The sequence below is a fragment of the Doryrhamphus excisus genome, chromosome 1, assembly GCF_030265055.1.
Source record: "Doryrhamphus excisus isolate RoL2022-K1 chromosome 1, RoL_Dexc_1.0, whole genome shotgun sequence".
NCBI lineage: Eukaryota > Metazoa > Chordata > Actinopteri > Syngnathiformes > Syngnathidae > Doryrhamphus > Doryrhamphus excisus.
In genome coordinates this window covers 34,313,519-34,333,831 of record NC_080466.1, presented here as the reverse complement: position 1 = coordinate 34,333,831, position 20,313 = coordinate 34,313,519, and the positions used below count along the sequence as shown (strand labels likewise).

The 20,313-nt window shown below is 42.2% G+C and overlaps 1 protein-coding gene and 1 pseudogene across 1 annotated transcript; both read right to left on the bottom strand.

Annotated features, from left to right (window-relative positions):
- Positions 1-923: 923 nt before the first annotated feature.
- LOC131102996 (kelch-like protein 10) lies at positions 924-7,988 on the bottom strand (annotated as a pseudogene).
- A 3,237-nt stretch (positions 7,989-11,225) lies between these two features.
- Positions 11,226-17,090, bottom strand: LOC131102210 (kelch-like protein 10). Its single transcript, XM_058048106.1, has 6 exons — positions 17,052-17,090; positions 16,812-16,996; positions 16,233-16,716; positions 13,872-14,483; positions 13,653-13,802; positions 11,226-11,751 (listed from the first exon to the last, which is right to left on the bottom strand). Exons 1-6 carry the CDS (start codon positions 17,088-17,090, stop codon positions 11,362-11,364), a joined length of 1,860 nt encoding a protein of 619 aa, XP_057904089.1. The 3' UTR covers positions 11,226-11,361.
- Positions 17,091-20,313: the final 3,223 nt, after the last annotated feature.

Sequence of the window (20,313 nt, the reverse complement as noted above, 5' to 3'; positions counted from 1 at the left end):
CTAATCAGTATGCTATCAGTATGTGGAATTAAATTATAGAACGGATTGAATCAAGAATTCAAGCAATGCACTAAAATGAGCCATTTCAAGAAATGGTACAAGAGGTTTGTGTTTACAATCTACAAGGAAGAAGAATCATGAACAACAGGGAAATACTATGCTGACATGACAACTGCACTTTGTGCAATTTACAGAAATTTGTCCATACAGATTTACAACCCTCAGCTTCGTTTTAACACATTTGTTTGATCATTTTCTGGCAATATTATCAGTTGATGTAAAATGTATTTGTAATTTGATGGGAGACAGAAAAGGAGTAGATTGAATGAGCTTAGCTTCTTCCCCCACCGGTTGAACATGTGGAATTGTGATATGGGCTGTATACTGAATTGAAATGTTAAAAAAATAATAATAAATGAAAGTTTTCTCCATCGCTAGTTTTTGCTTCAGTAACTTGTGACACTGCTGCTATATGAATATTTCCTTGTTTGATTCTTCTTGTAATCTGAATACAAGGAAAATTCATGTACAAAGTCACCAATTCCATGCAGCTGGAGACTTCCTTAAAAGGGCATGCCCAGGATCAATCACAGCGTAGTGGGTGTGCCCAGAAGCGGGAATAAGTGAAGACCATTGTGGAAGTCCTAAGAAAATATAGCTGAAATAGGTGCATATTCTGGAAGAGCTCAAAAGCTTTGTGGGATATTGTGTGCAGCTGCTCTATAGGAGTCCACCACTCAATACAAGGGCCGAAAATGAGCATAATAGCTAATAATAACTGATGTGAAAGCAGCATAGACCAATAAGAATTATACCCTGCAGTATACAATGCAAAAATTGTCTCTTTGCTGTTTTCTTAATGTATTTATTATTCCAACTTGTATCCTCATGTATCTCCTCACTGTACAATCATATTAGTTTCTTACATTCAAACACAAAACTGGGAAGATGCAAATTTATATTTCAGATTTTTTTGTGTAGTTGAGTAGCACAAAAATCACTCCATGGTTTGGTTTAAATGTCGTCCTCCATTTCTACGGTGTCATCTTCCAAGAACAGCAGTGGCAGGTCGTTACGAAGCATCGTATACTGGGAAATGTTGGGTAATCCAGACATCACACAGCAGCTTAAAGCACTGCGAGAGATCCCCATGTCACTGGCTGGAGACCACACGCCAGCCTTCAGATCGTAGTATTCTACAAGGTTAGTTGTGGAAATTCCATTGTATCCTCCAGCCACAAAGAGACAATCCTCAACCACTTCAATGCCAAAGTTGCTTCTGGGACATTGCATAGACGGCAATACCATCCACGTGTCTGTGTCGGGGTCGTAAGCTTCAGCACTTGCCAGCCGGTCTTCTCCATCAAAACCTCCAACCTTCAAGAGCAAATCAGAAGAATTGACAAAAGAAGGAAGAAGCCCAAACTCTGCAACTGCAAACTGCAACACTAACCTTTCTTACTTCTTCATTTATTTCAGACATGCATACTATGTTATGTAATATTATTGTTTCTCACATATACACTTACAATACAATACACTTACAATACACTTACAATATCTATCTATATCTATCTATATATATATATATATATATATATATATATATATATATATATATATATATATATATATATATATATATATATATATATATATATATATATAAATATATATAAATATATATACATACACACACATAACACCTCATTACTACACATGTCTGAAAAGGAGCAGGAAGAAGCAAAGCTTATAAATCCTACCCCTTTCCACGACAGAATCTTACATAAGACAAAACAACAAACGAAGAGTGGGAACATCGGACACCCCACCAAAACCCCCGAAGCACACCACCAACCCCGCCAGCCAACCCACCTGGCCCCGACCCCCTTAGCCCCTGAGTACACCCACCTAGTGCCCAGCACCCCAGCAGTACCCGCACACCCCGCTGCCCTACAATAAGAAGCCATTTTGGCTGGACCCCCCCAACCTAACTCTACATTCGACCCCTTCCTGAACCAGAGACCAGTTACAGTTAGGGTTCTGGTCAGGGTTAGATTTATGATTCGGGTAGAGTTAGGTTTAGAGTTACTGCTAGGCATACGGTTAGGATTGGGGTTGGACTTTTGGGAATGGATTTGTTGGTTTTAGAGTTAGGGATAACCTTAGAGGGGTGTAAGAAAATATCGTTTCGGCGATATATCGCAATACTTCGTTCCACGATACTGTATCGATATTAAAAAGATATTTTTAGGTATTTATCATAGACTGTATATGGTATTTATTCAAGTGCAGACACGGCAAAGGTTCATTTCTGATTTTAATTTAAACCTCCAATCGTTAGGTGGCAGCACTTATGTAGTCAATTAGGCAAGGACATTGAACGAGATTCACGAGTGTAACGTCCTCACACATAAACACAGTTCAACATGGCAGAAGTGTGGACACATTTTGGATTTCTACACAAAGTAGGGTGTGCAGAAATGTACAAAAACCCATGCCGTTTGTAAAATGTGTCGTGTTTCCCGAATAAAGTATTCGGGAAACACGATAAATCTGCGAGTCCACTTAGCGAGACACCATGAGGACCTACCTCTAGCAAGCAATGCGAAGGTCCTTTTGTATACTACAAAAGTGGTACTGTAATATTGCAGGTATTTTGTTTTTCAAATTGATATCACTATTTTGATAAATAATGGTTATTTCAAGCATCCAAAAAGGACTTTTTACTGATGTTAGTTACTTTGTTCCACAAAAATACTGCGGATAAGTCAGGAGCTGTATACTCTGCATTTTTTCACAGCTAATAGAATGTGAACATTTGAGCAGGATCTTGAGACATAATTTAATTTATTTGTTTTTTATGTTTTTTTTGTAAATTTAAAGCTGGATGTTAAAGCTTTATTCATCCAAATGCTACACTTTAAGTTTTTACAGAGGAAAGTTTGTGATACAGCATAACATACTGTTCTAATGGAATAAAAATAGTTTAGTAGGGATCGACCGATATGGTTTTTTTGGGGCCGATACCAATTTTTTTCCATCACCCTTAGCCGATGGCCGATTTTGCTTGGGACGATTTTTGCGGCCGATACTGCTTTTGATCCCTCAATTTACATGAAAAAATTACCATGATAAATATTACAGGTCTCATGTTTAAAGAAATATTTATTGAAATGTAAACACTGAACACAGTAGGATTCAGCTTTCTTAAACACACATTTAAACAGCATTATCAACTTTAAAAGGAATAAATATTCAACCATGTGCTAAACATTTCTGTCGTAGTTTAAATTTATCTAGCATCGATGTGATGACTGCTCCTCCGCAGTATAGGCAAATATCGGCCCGATATATTGGCCGGCCGATGTATCGGTCGATCCTTAGTGTTTAGTAAGTGCATATTGCTGGTCTAATTCAGTTTTTCCAGGAAATAATCTTTAACTACAAGAAAAAAAATCGTCACTCGACCTCCTTCACCCCTATACCTAACCCTAACCCCAACCCCTAACCCCCCAACCCTAACCCCTAACCCTAACCCCAAACACTAATCCTAACCCCTAACCATAACCCTAAACCCTAACCCCAACTGTAACCCTAAACACTAACCCTAAACACTAACCGTAACCCCTAACCATAACCCTAAATCCTAACCCTAACTGTAACCCTAACCCTAAACACTAACCCTAACCCTAACCCTCTAACCCTAACCCTCTAACCCTAACCCTCTAACCCTAACCCTAACCCCTAACCCTAACCCTAACCCCCTACCCCTAACTGTAACCCTACCCCTAACCCTAAACCAAACCTAACCCTAACCCTAACCCCCTAACCCCCTAACCCTAACTGTAACCCTAAACCCCAACTGTAACCCTAACCCTAAACACTTAACCCTAACCCCCAACCCTAACCCCAAACACTAACCCTAACCCCTAAACCCTAACCCTAACTGTAACCCTACCCCTAACCCTAACTGTAACACTAACCTTAAACCCTTACTCCTAACCCCTAACCCTAAACCCTAACTGTAACCCTAACCCTAACTGTAACACTAACCCTAAACCCTAACCCTACCCCTAACCGTAAACCTAACCCTAACCCTACCCTTACTCCTAACCCCTAACCCTAAACCCTAATATATCGCCTAGTTAACAGTATCGTGATATATCGTATCGTGCGCCTAGTATCGTGATACGTATCGTATCGCCAGATTCTTGCCAATACACACCCCGAAACCTTAGAGTGAGGACTATAGTTATGGTTATGTTATAGTTGGGATTTGGAATTTAGGATCAGGATTACTGTAAAAGTGGCAGCCAAAGTTAGCATCATAACCAAAGTATATTGTGAGAATTATTCATCAAATGTACTGTGCAATAAGTCAGTGTGTCACTTACCGCATATACATGGCCAGCATATCCAATGACACCAATTCCACTTCGGCGGCAGCTCATCTGGGCGATTGCTATCCACTGGTTGGTCTCTGGGCTGTAACATTCTGCTGTTTGCAGGGACTCATTTCCATTAAAACCTCCACAAATGTAAACCTGCGGTGAAATAGAGACGATTACTGACTTGAAAGAAAGTAACAAAGTATGAAGTCACATGACACCCTTGTAAAATGCCAAATTGATATAAAGAAATGAGACCAGGATCAATACTCATCTCTAAAAATGTGGTCAATGAGAATGTGAAGAGGCTTAATGTAAATAATTTCAAGCGAGTATCGGTTGTGTTCTTAGGACAGCAAAATAGAAACCAGGCCTGGCTGAATTTTACGAAAACAGCTTTGCGAGTACAGGACAAGGTCTAAGCAATACCGCCATGACAAACTCAAAAGGCGCTTTAACCAAATATTTCTCTTCTGGTTTAGAAATAAAACCCTGATGTTTTTTAAGGGCCGTGTGGACTGTTTCTGAGCTCCACCCACCTTGTTGTTAAGGGATGTGCAGCTGGCGTCGCTCCTCAGTTCGTGCATACTGGCAATGAGAGTCCACTGGTTGGTCTCAGGTGTGTAGTATTCTGCAGTCTTTAGTCTTACTCGTCCATCATGGCCGCCAATTGCATAGATGCATCCGTTTAGCACAGTTACACTCACGTAGCAGCGACGATAATGCATAGGTGCTACTTCCTGCCAGGTGTGTGTGTTCAGGTCAAAGCGGCTAACAGTGTTGTAATGTTCCGTGCCATCAAAGCCACCCAGACAGTAGATGGCGTCGTTGAGAAAGGCAGCGCCGCAGTAAGCACGGGGTTGATCCATATCATCCAAAAGACTGACCCAGCAGTTGGCATGCACGTCGTAGGCCTCAATGCAGTGTGTTGGATTTGCGCCACTCCAGCCTCCAATCGCCAGCAGGATGGCAGAAGGTAGGCGGGGACGAGCGACGATGTTGCAATATCCAGACACAGCGTGAGTTGCCATGTGACGAATCACTCGAGTGGCAAAAGCAACCATGTCCAGGCATTTGCTGCTGTTCTGAACCAGATAATTGGACAACACGTTGATGGTGATGTACTCCTCACTTGTCAGCGCTAGACGCACCTACACAGTGGTAAGAACAATAAAATAATTTGAGTTGAAAGGCTGAATTATAATCGGAGGTATCAGAGCTAAAACTGATATGTGTAACTTTTAGTCTTGTATCTATATCAACAGTATCAACAGTGGTATGCTCCGATCAATCAGCCACCAATCAGTATCGGCCAATTTCCATATAGGTGTGTTTATATATATACACTACTGCTCAAAAGTTTGGGATCACTTGCAAATTCCTTTGTTTTTCAAAGAAAAACATTTTCATGCATTTCACAATTTTTTTTCCATTTCACAAACAATGAAAATGAATGAGATGATTTTCAACGAAGGATGTACATTTTTGCATAGAGGCCTACTATCAACAACTGTCAGTCCTCTGCATCAATCTCCTGGTATGGCTGCTAATCCAAGTTCATCATTTTATAAGGCTAATAGATGATTAGAAAAGCCATCTAAAAAATCTCTTACCATGCTGTTAACTACTCCCTTCAGAGAGCAGCACAAACTGGGTCTAACAAGGACAGAAAAACGCTGCACAACTGTGCAAGAAGACAAATATCTTAGAGTGTGTAGTTTAAGACAAAGACGCCTCACAGGTGGCCAGCCAATCACAGGGCACATATAGACAAAAAACTATTCACCTATGGACAATTTGGAGTCACCATTTAACCTAAGATGCACTAGTGTGAAAAAAACAGGGTCAAAAAAACTACAGCCCCCTCCCCAAAAAAAAGACATAAAACAAAATAGAAACAAATAACTGAACCTCAAAAATGAACTAAAACTAAACATGATAATATTCATTCATTTTCTACCGCTTATCTTCATGAGGGTCACGGGGTGCTGGAGCCTATCCCAGCTGTCTTCGGGCGAGAGGCGGGGTACACCCTGGACTGGTGGCCAGCCAATCACAGGGCACATATAGACAAACAACCATTCACACTCACATTCATACCTATGGACAATTTGGAGTGGCCAATTAACCTAGCATGTTTTTGGAATGTGGGAGGAAACCGGAGTACCCGGAGAAAACCCACGCATGCACGGGGAGAACATGCAAACTCCACACAGAGATGGCCGAGGGTGGAATTGAACCCTGGTCTTCTAGCTGTGAGGACAGAAAAACACTGCACAACTGTGCAAGAAGACAAATATGTGAGAGTGTGTAGTTTAAGACAAAGACGCCTCACAGGTCGTCACCTGGCAGCTGCACTAAATAGTAGCCGTCAAACACCAGTGTCAGTATCAACAGTGAAGCGGACACTTCAGGACTTCAGACTTCATGGCAGGATTGCCAAGAAAAAGCCAGATCTCAGACTGGACAAAAACATTTCCAAGTGATCCCAAACTTTTGGACGGTAGTGTATATATATATATATATATATATATATATATATATATATATATATACATATATAAAACTCTGATCGACTCTGCACCCATTCATAAAGCAAAATCAAACATGTCTGCTATGTGGGACTTACCTGTCATTGATTGCTGTTTATATGAAAAAAAAACTGCCAACCATCTCGCTTCTCAAAACTATGACCTCTTAAGTAAGACCAAAGTGGTTGCCGACTTACTCGAGCCAAGAGCATTGCCAGGTTTCTGCTTCGCTCCCAAGGTGCATGTCCAATCCAGTGTAGGATGGCCTCATAAACGGTGTTTTCCTTTTTCACTATCAGGTCATCTCTGTCAAGGATGTCACAGAAGTCCTGCATAGAGAGTTGCCGCAGCTCATCAGCGGTTGCAACCTCCTCAAAGTGGTAAAGGATGTATTGGTAGGCCTTGAGTTGCAGCTCTGGGGTGTAACAGTTCTTCGTGAACTGCCAGATGCCGATGCAGTTCTCTGGGCAGAGCTGCTCTGTTAGAAATGTGCAGCAGGATTCAACAATGCCAATCATATTGAACTCATCGGCTGCTATCAACAAATCCTTTACATTGTCCACTGTCACCAACAGAGAGCCGGTGTATGCAAAATCAACAATGAGCTGCATTAAGCGAGCTGTCAGACCATGTATGACATAGACCCTCTGGTCTGGGGTTGACCAACGTAGAAAGAGGGCTCTGAACATCAGAATAGAGACACAGAAGATATGATAATATTCAACATTCAGCATTTGGGGGGTTGGGGAGTAGTAGAAAAACAATTCAAACTTTCTAAAAGTCAAAATTCTTTCCTTGATATTAAGTCAACTCACCCAAAGTACGGGCTGCAATTGCATAGAATGATCTTATGGATATGAAATTCTGCATCGCCAACTGTAATGACTGCATCGCTAAGTCCTTTTGTGAGATGCAGTTCGTTGTACATTGAGCCAGAAGTGTATGAAGATTTCCCATCGTGACTCATATTTGCCAGTTTGTTGCCATTTCTTCACACTTTTTGGCTTCTGGCCAGTCTGAGCAGGACCAAAATATTGCAGAGATGCAGAAGGGCAATGTGCATCATGGAGGCATTCTGTGTCAAACGCCATCCCCGTCATCAGCAGATACATCATCTGCATCATCAAGGTGTCAGCGCTTTGAATTGAAAGAAAACATCACTGGGTGTTTCCAGTCCAAAGCCCTAATTGTTGTATTACTACTAGCTAGCTATTACTAGCTAGGTTATTAACGCTGGGCATTATTGACCAATATCTTTTTCCTGCATGCACAAACCCATTTCCTCATAATTTGCAAGCATGTGATTGTGATTGGCTGGCCACCAGTCCAGGGTGTACCCCGCCTCTCGCCCGAAGACAGCTGGGATAGGCTCCAGCACTCCGCGACCCTCTCCTAAATTCAAAAGGCTCTAATTTCTTTTTTTAGGTCAAATAGCTCTGGGAAATCGGTATTTCCATGTTTCCAGTATTACCGTTGTTAACTGGTGTGAGAGCGTACTCAAAAGCATACTGTCTGGTCTTTGGTCCTGGTCCAGGGTCCTCGTCTGGGCAACTTTCTGGGATCATGATGACATTTACAAGTATACAATAACGCATGGATTTTGTGTGTGGCTTGGCTGGACAGAAACTCATGCATGTGTGCAGCCCGTCAATGAATATGGTTCTGACAATCACCTGCTGTTGTGCTCTCCTCTTCCAGTTGGGCGCTCGGCCAGAGCTGGTAAAGTTGGACACACCTGCTCCTAATCAGGCGGCCAACGACTTAGGGGAGATGCTGAGATGCTGTTTCTTCTCCATTCGCACCAGAAGCCGACCCATTTCACAACCTGTCAGCTATCTCACCACTTTCTCTTATCCTCCTGCACTGCTTGAACTGCATAGTCAATTGTCATCAATCTCCCTAGCCAGAAGACCTTTAGACATTGTTAGTTTGTTCCCCGGGGAGCAGCCAGCTGCTGCCACCAGCATCCTGAGTTAGACCTTTTTTTACTTACCTTTGCTTTAACTTGTCTCTTGAAGACATTAAAGAACTGTTCAGTTGCTGCATCTGTCTCTGCATTCTGTGGCCCCACCGCGCACACCGTAACAGGGGTTGGTCGTTTGAGCCTGTCGTGTGACCACTGTTAAATATACATATCTACACAACCGCTCAAAAGTTTGGCATCACTTGCAAATTTCTTTGTTTTTCAAAGAAAAACATTTCATGCATTTCACAATTTTTTTTTTCCATTTCACAAACAATTAAAACAAATCAGATGATTTTCAAAGAAGGATGTACATTTTTGCATAGAGGCCTACTATCAACAACTGTCAGTCCTCTGCATCAATCTCCTGGTATGGCTGCTAATCCAAGTTCATCATTCATTCATTTTCTACTGCTTTTCCTCACAAGGGTCGTGGGGGGTGCTGGAGCCAATTAACCTAGCATGTTTTTGGAATGTGGGAGGAAACCGGAGTACCCGGAGAAAATCCACGCATGCACGGGGAGAACATGCAAACTCCACACAGAGATGGCCGAGGGTGGAATTGAACCCTGGTCTCCTAGCTGTGAGGTCTGCGCGCTTCCAAGTTAATCATTTTATAAGGCTAATAAGGCTAAATTTTATAAGGCTTTTAGTCTTGTATCAACAGTGGTATGCTCCGATCAATCAGCCACAGGTGTGTGTATATGTATATATGTATATATATATATATATATATATATATATATATATATATATACATATATATGTATATATATATATATATACACTACTGCTCAAAAGTTTGGGATCATATATCCTTGCAGAATTAAAAACTCTATTTTCTTCTGAGATGTGTCTTTTTGGGGGGATATATTGATGATTAATTTACTGTGTTGTGGGAATGCATGCCTGTCACACCTCAACCAATTCAGGCAGCCACCGACTTCCCCTGCCTTCCTCGCGCTTATCCAATCACCAGTCAGAATTCAGCCGGGCTGCATACACGGTCTCACAGATTTTGTTTCTTTCGGCTTATTCCTGACTAGTGGAGATTCGAACCCGAGGCGAGCACAAAGCACAAATTCACTGCTCCGAAGCACGCAAGATGTCACAAGACCAGAACATGACCCAAGCTCTACCACAAATATACAAGGAAGTTCAACAGACACTTGCTAAGAATGATGCAGTTAACACGTTCGTATTCCTGCCACAAGATAAGGATGGGGGTACCCAAGCAGAGATTCGAACCCAGGTCTTCCCGAACTCCTGACTGTACGGTCCATAGTTCATTGTTTCTACATCATTTGAAAAGTAGACCCAGCTCGACCTAAAAACCTACCAGTTGAGAATCACTGAATTAAAGGACTGAAGAAATCCATCCATCCATCCATTTTCCTCCGCTTATCCGGGTCCGGGTCGCGGGGGCAGCAGTCTTAGTTGGGAAGCCCAGACTTCCCGGTCCCCGGCCACCTCCTCCAGCTCCACCGGGAGGACACCAAGGCGTTCCCAGGCCAGCTGTGAGACATAATCCCTCCAGCGTGTCCTAGGTCTGCCCCGGGGTATTCCCGGCTGGGCATGCCCGGAACACCTCACCAGGGAGGCGTCCGGGAGGCATCCGGACTAGATGCCCGAGCCGCCTCAACTGACTCCTCTCGATGTGAAGGAGAAGCGGCTCTACTCTGAGCCCCTCCCGGATGACTGAGCTCCTCACCCTATCTCTTAGGGTGAGTCCAGCTACCCTATGGAGGAAACTCATTTCAGCCGCCTGTATCCGCCATCTCATTCTTTCGGTCATGACCCAAAGCTCATGACCATAGGTGAGGGTGGGAACATAGATCCACCGGTAAATTGAGAGCTTTGCCGTCCGGCTCAGCTGTCTTTTCACCACGACGGTCCGGTACAGCGACCGCATTACTGCCAAGGCTGCACCGATCCGTCTGTCGACCTCACGCTCCCACTTTCCCTCACTCGTGAACAAGACCCCGAGATACTTAAACTCCTCCACCTGGGGCAGGACCTCCTGGAACTCCCGAAGCACCCCCCAAAGGACGCCACGAGGGACACTGTCGAATGCCTTTTCCAGATCCACAAAGCACATGTAGACCGGTTGGGCAAACTCCCATGCACCTTCAAGCACCCTGGTGAGGGTGTAGAGCTAGTCCAGTGTTCCACGACCAGGACGAAAACCACATTGGACCTCTTGTAACAAAGGTTCAAACTGAAAGGACTGAAAAAATGTCAAAATTAAAAAAATCTTTATTGACCTCTGGAGGGCATACTCTTCATGCTATAACTGCTCACATTAAAGAGAAATAAAAGGTATTTAAAAAAACATGTATCAGAATCAGTGCAAGCATTTTGGTTATTTTCTATGTTTTTCCTTATGCATTTCCCGACTTTATAATGGATGCATTTTGCAGTTTATCAGTTTTCAGTTTGGTTGAAAGACTGGATCAGGTTCATTGTTTTCTTTTTGTCAGCACCAAGAATCACGCCACGACTTATAGATGTCATCCTCCGTATCCATAATGTCATCTTCCAAGAAAAGCAGCGGCAGATCATTCCGTAGCATAGCATATTGTGCCATGTTGTAAAACCCAGTCATCACACAGCAAGTCAAGGCGCTACGTGAGATCCCCATGTCGCTGGCTGGAGACCAAATACCAGTTGTTAGGTCGTAGTACTCAACGAGCTTGGTTGTGGAGATGCCATCAAACCCTCCAGCAACAAAGAGACGATCCTCGACTACTTCAATGCCAAAGTTGCTCCGGGGACAATCCATGGGGGCCAATACGAACCAGTTGTTCGTATGGGGGTTGTAAGCCTCAGCAGTAGTCAGGCGTGTTTGACCATCGTAACCTCCAACCTTCAGGAGCAAAAGCAAAAAAGAGTTCAAGACTGAGAGACGGTAAAAGCAGTATTGTCGCAAGATCATTGGAGGAATGCTTGATCATAGTTGATCTTTTTCGTTTGCCATTTATATCAGGGATGCCCATTATACGTATGGATCACGAGCTACTGGTAGATCGCCAAGGTAGTTTAGGTCGATCCCATAAACATCACTTTGTGGCTGTTATATGATATCAATCAGCTGACATTAGGCTCCCCTCATGATTCGCTGTTGCTCCCCCGCGGTATTTGAATGTAACATGATCAAGATGCAAATTTTGTCTTGATCATCTAAGTCAGGGGTCTCAAACTGAATTTACTTGGGGCCCACTGGAGCTTGGGTCTGGGTGAGACTGGGCCGCATCAGGTTTTCCAAAAAAAACCAAAAAAACGCATTTATTAAAAACAAAAAAATTAAAAAAAACTTTGCTTTGGTTCCAATTTTCTACAATAAAAGCTCTGATAAAACATTCCACTGTTCTCAAATATCTTACTTTTTATTTTTCTACACAAGATGAGAAATAAATAAACAAATCAAGAATAAAGAAAATCAATCAATCAGTAATAAATAAATATAATAATAAAACGGCAAATAATAAAAACTTAAGAAACCACATATAGTTGGTGGGTAGACAAATTATTTTTTTCAGATTAAAATGAACAAAGCATTATTAGAGCCCTGTAGACATGACAAAACACGACTATAGTCACATTTATACTCTTTATTTACAACATATTGCGCGACTGCAGGGTCTTGAGACACATGCCAACTTGCAAACTAGAGAGCTAGCGACCTAAACGGTAGCCTTCAAGTTATTTCCTTTATACTTAAATAGCCAAAAACTTCCCACTTCCACACGGATAGGGAGGATAACTATTAACAGTTATTTAACCTTTAACATGAACATTAATCAAACGTAATATTTTTTTCTGGGTACATGATACCATACAGCATCCATATCAAACTTGCGCGGGCCGCACTAACATTAAACTTTCACATCAAGGCGGGGGCCACAAACTAGTGTCCTGCGGGCCACATTTGGCCCGTGGGCCGCGTGTTTGAGACCCCTGATCTAAGTCAACGGTAAAATGCTTTCTTAAGACTTAATCTTAAAACCACTTGAAAAATTGCTAACACTTACACTTACCATGGACAATTTAGAGTGGCCAATTAACCTAGCATGTTTTTGGAATGTGGGAGGAAACCGGAGTACCCGGAGAAAACCCACGCATGCACGGGGAGAACATGCAAACTCCACACAGAGATGCCAGAGGGTGGAATTGAACCATGGTCTCCTAGCTGTGAGGTCTGCGCGCTAACCACTCCACCGCCGTGCCGCCCCAATTGTTGTTTTCAATAAATGATAATTCAAAAAAGACTACTTTTTGTCACACTCCCTTTTCTTGCTTTTGAATATTGTAGTTCTACTTAAAACTTCATTAACTGGTCTTAAGAGTTTGATCACATCTGTATCCTTTCACATGGCTCGTTAGCTTCAATTTATGAAGTGATTAACAAAAACGGTGGACTCATTACTGAATCCTACTGAGACTTTTTTTTTGTTCCGGTTTGAAAATTTTTGTAATTTTTTGAGCGATTGTCTTAAACTTTTGATCAGCTGACAAACAGCCTATTTCACTTGAATTGTTGTTTTCATTAAATGACAATTAAAAAAAAACTGCTTTTTGTCACACTCCCTTTTCTTGCTTTTGAATATTGTAGTTCTACTTAAAACTTCATTAACCTCAACTGGTCTTAGGTCGAAAAAAGAGATAACCAGAAAGAATGGCTGGTCTTTGCTCCTCTGCCGGTATATGTAAACATGTAAAGACCACTACTATACATACCTACAAGAATTCCTGTGTCATGCTACTTACCGCATAAACATGGTCCGCAAAGCCAATGACTCCAATGCCACTGCGACGGCTGCTCATTGGGGTTATCATGGTCCACTCGTTGGTCTCTGGGCTGTAATACTCTGCTGTTTGCAGGGGTTCGTTTCCATTAAAACCTCCACAAATGTAAATCTGGAAACAAAAGGGACGCGTCTAATGAATTCAAAGACTCCAAAACAGACACTCTTTAGGTCCACCCACTTTGTCTTTGAGGGATGTGCAACTGGCGTCGCTCCTCAGTTCGTGCATACTGGCAATGAGAGTCCACTGGTTGGTCTCTGGTGTGTAGCATTCGGCAGTCTTTAGTCTTACTCGTCCATCATAGCCTCCTAATGCATAGATGCATCCGTTTAGCACAGTTACACTCACGTAGCAGCGGCGATAGTGCATGGGCGCCACTTCCTGCCAGGTGTGTGAGTTCAGGTCAAAGCGACTGACAGTGTTGTAATGTTCCGTGCCATCAAAGCCACCCAGACAGTAGATGGAGTCATTGAGAAAGGCAGCGCCGCAGTAAGCACGGGGTTGTTCCATATCTTCTGTAAAATTGATCCAACTGTTGGCGTGCACGTCGTAGGCCTCAATGCAGTGCGTTGGATTTGCGCCACTCCAGCCTCCAATCGCCAGCATGATGGCAGAAGGTAGGCGGGGACGAGCGACGAGGTTGAAATATCCAGACACAGAGTTTGTTGTCATGTGACGAATCACTCGAGTGGCAAAAGCAACCATGTCCAGGCATTTGCTGTTGTTCTGCACCAGGTGATTGGACAACACGTTGATGGTGATGTACTCCTCGTTTGTCAGCGCTAGACGCACCTACACAGTGGCAAGACTGATATTTAAGAATAATCAAAATAATAAATCATAATAATAAATATAACCTCAACAGTGAGGTCTGTAATGTTGATGAAATCTTGGGTCTCAAGCCTCGTTCTTTGACAGTGTGTCATTGTTTGTACTTTAAATATCCTAGACCACTTCGACAAAATGGTATCCTATTTGCTGTGGCGGATACCTTTGCAAAATCTTAGCATTTTGGTTGGTATCGGTACGATACTCATCACATTTCAACAGCAAGTTTAGTGGACCTAAACGCTCTGTTGGCCATTGATCAGGGTTGACAGTTGTCACTTTCTTGTTGATAATGTAAGGAAAGAGTGGCAAGCAAACAGTTCCTATCCAGTACTTATCTAGTACTGTATTTATTTAGTATTTACTAGTGTAAATACATAGTAATGATAGTTCTCAGATTAGAGAGTTCTGATCATCAGAACGATCTGTCATCAGTTCCTATCCAGTACTTATCTAGTACTAGGAACTGATGACTGATCGATCTGATGTGCAGCTGGCGTCGCTCCTCAGTTCGAACAAACTGCCGCACATCAGTTCCTATCCAGTACTTATCTAGTACTAGGAACTGATGACAGATCGTTCGAACTGAGGAGCAACGCCAGCTGCATATCGGAACGATCTGTCATCAGTTCCTAGTACTAGATAAGTACTGGATAGGAAACATCCAGATCATTCTGATGTGCAGCTGGCGTCGCTCCTCAGTTTGAACGATCTGTCATCAGTTCCTACTACTAGATAAGTACTGGATAGGAACTGATGTGCAGCAGTTCGTTCGAACTGAGGACCGACGATACCTCGTTTCCTATCCAGTACTTATCTAGTACTAGGAACTGATGACAGATCGTTCGAACTGAGGAGCCACGCCAGCTGCACATCAGAACGACCTGTCATCAGTTCCTAGTACTAGATAAGTACTGGATAGGAAACGAGGTATGGTCGCTCCTCAGTTCGAACGAACTGCTGCACATCAGTTCCTATCCAGTACTTATCTAGTACTAGGAACTGATGACAGATCGTTTGAACTGAGGAGCAACGCCAGCTGCACATCAGAATGATCTGTCATCAGTTTCCTATCCAGTACTTATCTAGCACTAGGAACTGATGACTAGGAGCTGCACATCAGAATGATCTGTCATCAGTTTCCTATCCAGTACTTATCTAGTACTAGGCACTGATGACAGATCGTTCTGATGTGCAGCTGGCGTAGGCGTACTGGATGTGCAGCAGTTCGTTCGAACTGAGGAGTGACGCCAGCTGCACATCAGAATGACCTGTCATCAGTTTCCTATCCAGTACTTACCTAGTACTAGGAACTAATGACAGATCTGGTATATCCAGATTAGAGAGTTCTGATCATCAGAACGATCTGTCATCAGTTCCTAGTACTAGATAAGTACTGGATAGGAACTGATGTGCAGCAGTTCGTTCAAACTGAGGAGGGACGCCAGCTGCACATCAGAACGATCTGTCATCAGTTCCGAGTTCCAGATCGTTCTGATGATCAGAATTCTCTAATCTGAGAACTATCATTACTATGTATTTACACTTAAGCGTTTGAATGCTGTTGGGCTTTCCACAATACTGTGGATTTGCAAGGGTAATCTGGATTTACCAGTACAAACCTTAAACCGGACTGTGATTTGCGTTGCTAAATGACCATACAACTGCAAGCCCTCTAACCCCCTAACAAGACCAAAGTGCTTGTTGACTTACTCGACCTAGGAGCACTGCCAGGTTTCTGCCACGATCCCTCGGTGCGTGTGCAATCCAGTGGAGGACGGCCTCAAAAACGGTATTCTCCTTTTTCACTATCAGATCATCTCTGTCGAGGATGTCACAGAAGTCCTGCATAGAGAGTTGCCGCAACTCATCCGCGGTTGCAACCTCCTCAAAGTGGTAAAGGATGTATTGGTAGGCCTTGAGCTGCAACTCCGGGGTGTAACAGTTTTTCGTGAACTGCCAGATGCCGATGCAGTTCTCTGGGCAGAGCTGCTCTGTTAGAAATGTGCAGCAAGTTTGAACAATGGCCGTCATATTGAACTTATCGGCTGCTATCAGCAAATCCTTTACATTGTCCTCTGTTACTGACACGCAGTCAGTGTATGCAAAATCAATGAAGAGCTGCATTAAATGAGGGGTAAGACCTTGTATGACATAGTCCCTCTGGTCTGGGGTTGACCAACGTAGAAAGAGGGCTCTGGACATCAGGGACACAGACACAAAAGATTTCAGTTGATCACATTTGGTCAGAAATTTTTCCGGAAATCTTTCCTTGCCAGTTGATCTACTCACCCAAAATATGGGCTGCAGTTGCAAAGGATGATCTTATGAATGTGAAACTCTTCATTGTGAACTTTGATGACTGCATCGCTAAGTCCTCTCACTAGCCGAAGTCCATGGTACACAGAGCCAGACTTGTATGAAATGTTACCATCATAACTCATCTTGAATTTGTTGCCATTTCTTAACACTTTTGGCTTCCGCGGAGTCTCAGCAGAGGTCACATAAAGCACTGCGGGATTCTGGCATTACATCATTCTGACATTCTGTGTCAAAAGCGACCGTCCCCATCAGCGGCTACATCATCAGCATCATCAAAGCAACGCTACCTTAATGAAGAGATAATCATCACTAGGTTATGTCGTTCAAACCCACAATGTATATTTCTAACCAGAACATTAAAAAATATTAAATAGCAAGCAGTGCATTTATTGTATTTTTATATTTTACATATTTGTAACATAGACATTACATGTATTATTTATGTATTTTAAAATAATTTGAATATGTTTTTTTTTTTAAATAAAGTATATGTCACAGTTCTGTTCCTGCCTTCTCCTGGTCTGCTTCTCCGTATTTTCCAGATCGCCGGGAGCGGGCTGGAGGCGGGAGGACTGGGCACACCTGAAGCCCATTCAATCAACTGCCCTTTTTAAGGCCGCCGCTTGCAGCGACTATCGCTGGTTCCTCACATTGTTTCCTGCGACCGGTGCTTCGGGCTTCCCAGCACTCCCTAGCCTTCCAGCCAGCATCTAGCGATTACGATTTGGAACTTTATGTTAGCTGTGTTCTGTGGCAAGATTTTTGTTTATTCTTCGAGTTTTTCTTTGCCACCTCCCTGTGTTGCCCCTTGGGCCTATTTTGTTTCTTGGATCTTGCTTATTAAAGAACTGAAACCAAACTCCTGTTGGCCGTCCTCTGCATCTGGGGTCCAACCCTCGACACCCCCGTGACAGTATATGTGTATAAAAATGGTGATGGTCTCCTTTGCAGCTTCTGAAAAGGTTTCGAAGATGTTGGAGTTATTCCAGAGACGAGTGAGTGAAGGGAATTAATGACTATTAATGATTATTAATGATTAATGAGTTAATCCAGAAGAACATATTTCAATAATCTTGAGCAAGAGTTCTAGCTTGTGATTTGCCTTCATGTTCATCCCAAAGATGTTTGATCGCCAACTTAAAAATTGGGTTCTGTCAGTGTTATGGACTTTCCTTCTTCAAACTGTTCTGAAATTATTAAAATTGTCTTGGCAAAGACTTCCACAAAAACAGATGTATGGTGGCACCCCTAAATAATCATGTATTGGAAAAATATTTTGTATGTGTTGTTTCTACATATATTGAAACACTTTTAGTACCCAGCCATATCAAAATTTAATAATTGTGTTTTTTGATGCACCCTATTGAACAATTAGGGATGAGCCGGATACTTGTTTACGGATAATGCATTTTTGCCCAATACGAGTATGAATCAAGTACATTTCTTCATTATCCATCAAGAAACTGCACATTATGTATTCACTCTTCATGCTCTGTGATTGGCCAGTCACACACACAGTCCCGAGACGGACTCTGCATGGGATGATCACACAGGAGCTGAGCGGCATCTCATTCGGCAAGTTAAAAACGGGTCGTGTTGTGTTGGTCACTCTGCCTCCACTTTATTAGCTTTTCTTCAGCTCGCCTCTATTTATTCTATCTAAAGTTACTTGGCAAATTTGTCTCATAACATGCAGGCTTGTGTGACATCAGTCACTTACGCATCAGGGGGCGCTGTTTTTCTTGAAATGTATTTTTGTCTTATTCCATGAAATCATCATAAAACAGGTGTACTACTTACAACATAAGAATTTTGTTAATTTTCAATTGGCATTACACAGACAGCGATTAGGTACACCTGCACAGTAGCTGCAGCAAACACTCTTGACTGTATGGCTATGGTCAAATATTACTCCCCTCTCAATATACTGCAGTATGCACGTTGTAATCTTAATTGTATCACAAGCAAGCTGTATACGGCTCATAACTGCCGGTGTTGTTTTTTTCCGTCTGCTCTTGTTTAATTTGACTGGTGAGATAAAGTCACTTGGAAAACTTTGCTTCAAGTACTGAACGCTGTGTCTTTTGAGAAAAATACAGTGTACTGTTTGCCATCATTGCATGTTTGCATGAATCACAAACTTCAACAGATCATACAAAAAGAATTAAAAGATCACTTACACACATACACAGTAAGGGTGTGGAAAATAATCGTTATTAATCGATACATCGATGCGCATGCACGCCATGCGAGTGCATGGGCTCATTCACTGGGTATGGATGCAATTGACGGGTGAAAACTATAGATTCATCGCGATGTGTTTGTGGGTATCGGTAAAATCCGATGCAAGTGCCGTTTTATTAATGTTCAACTTCACCCCATATGCTGTTCCCCAGGTGCCATGAATGCACCATCATTATTTGGCCTTTTGTATCGAATACGGACGGAAGCCGTGAGGCACATCCAACTACTAGTAAAACAGCATGGACGTTCGTAGCAAGCAGCAGCAAGGAAGTTTCTATATTTAACCCCCCCACAACGTTTAAATGGTATGTTTGACAACACAAATAACGAATAAGAGGATTAGTTCTGAACTGGGTCAAAAGCTACTTAGCTGACAGGAAGCAATATGTACAGCTAAGAGAATACACATCTGCAAGGTCATATATTACGTGCGGAGTTCCCCAGGGGTCAATACTGGGGCCAAAACTGTTCAACTTGTACATCAATGATATCTCCAAAGTTACGAAAGACTTAAAGCTGGTATTATTTGCGGATGATACCACTGCTTTTTGTTCTGGAGGGAGTACAGACGAAATCATTAGAAAGGTCAGAGAAGAAATGGTCACAATAAAAAGTTGGTTTGATGATAATAGATTGTCCTTGAACCTAAGTAAAACTAAAATCATGCTGTTTGGTAACAGCAGAAAGGACACGTACCAGCAAATACAAATAGAGGGTGTGGACATTGAAAGGGTGAACGGAAATACATTTCTGGGGATCACAATAGATGAAAATATGAGCTGGAAACCTCATATTACAAATATACAACATAAGGTGGCCAGAAATATTTCAATATTGAACAAAGCAAAATTTGTTCTCAATCAGAAATCACTCCACACTCTTTATTGCTCTCTGGTTCTACCATATCTTACTTATTGTGTGGAAATATGGGCTAATAACTATAAAAGCAATCTTCCCTCGCTAAATGTACTGCAAAAAAGGTCAGTAAGGACAATTCATAATACTAACTCCTTATTTCTAAAACCACAAATACTTCAACTTGCTGATATAGTTCATCTTCAAACATCTAAAATAATGCATAAGGCTAAAAATAAGCAATTAGCTAAAAATGTCATCCAATACTTCTCTACAAGAGAGGAGAAATATGATCTCAGGGAAGAAGTACATTTGAAACACTTCTATGCTAGGACTACGTTATGCTAGCCATAGCATTTCAGTATGTGGAATC

Bases quoted from the DNA above. Each gene is read 5' to 3' on its own strand.
- LOC131102210 (XM_058048106.1), bottom strand. From the start codon at position 17,090: ATGGGGACGGTCGCTTTTGACACAGAATGTCAGAATGAT. The intron at 16,997-17,051 runs GTAATGCCAGAA...ACTCCGCGGAAG, and splicing joins ACACAGAATGTCAGAATGAT to CCAAAAGTGTTAAGAAATGG. The intron at 11,752-13,652 runs GTAAGTAGCATG...TTGCTCCTGAAG, and splicing joins TTGCGGACCATGTTTATGCG to GTTGGAGGTTACGATGGTCA.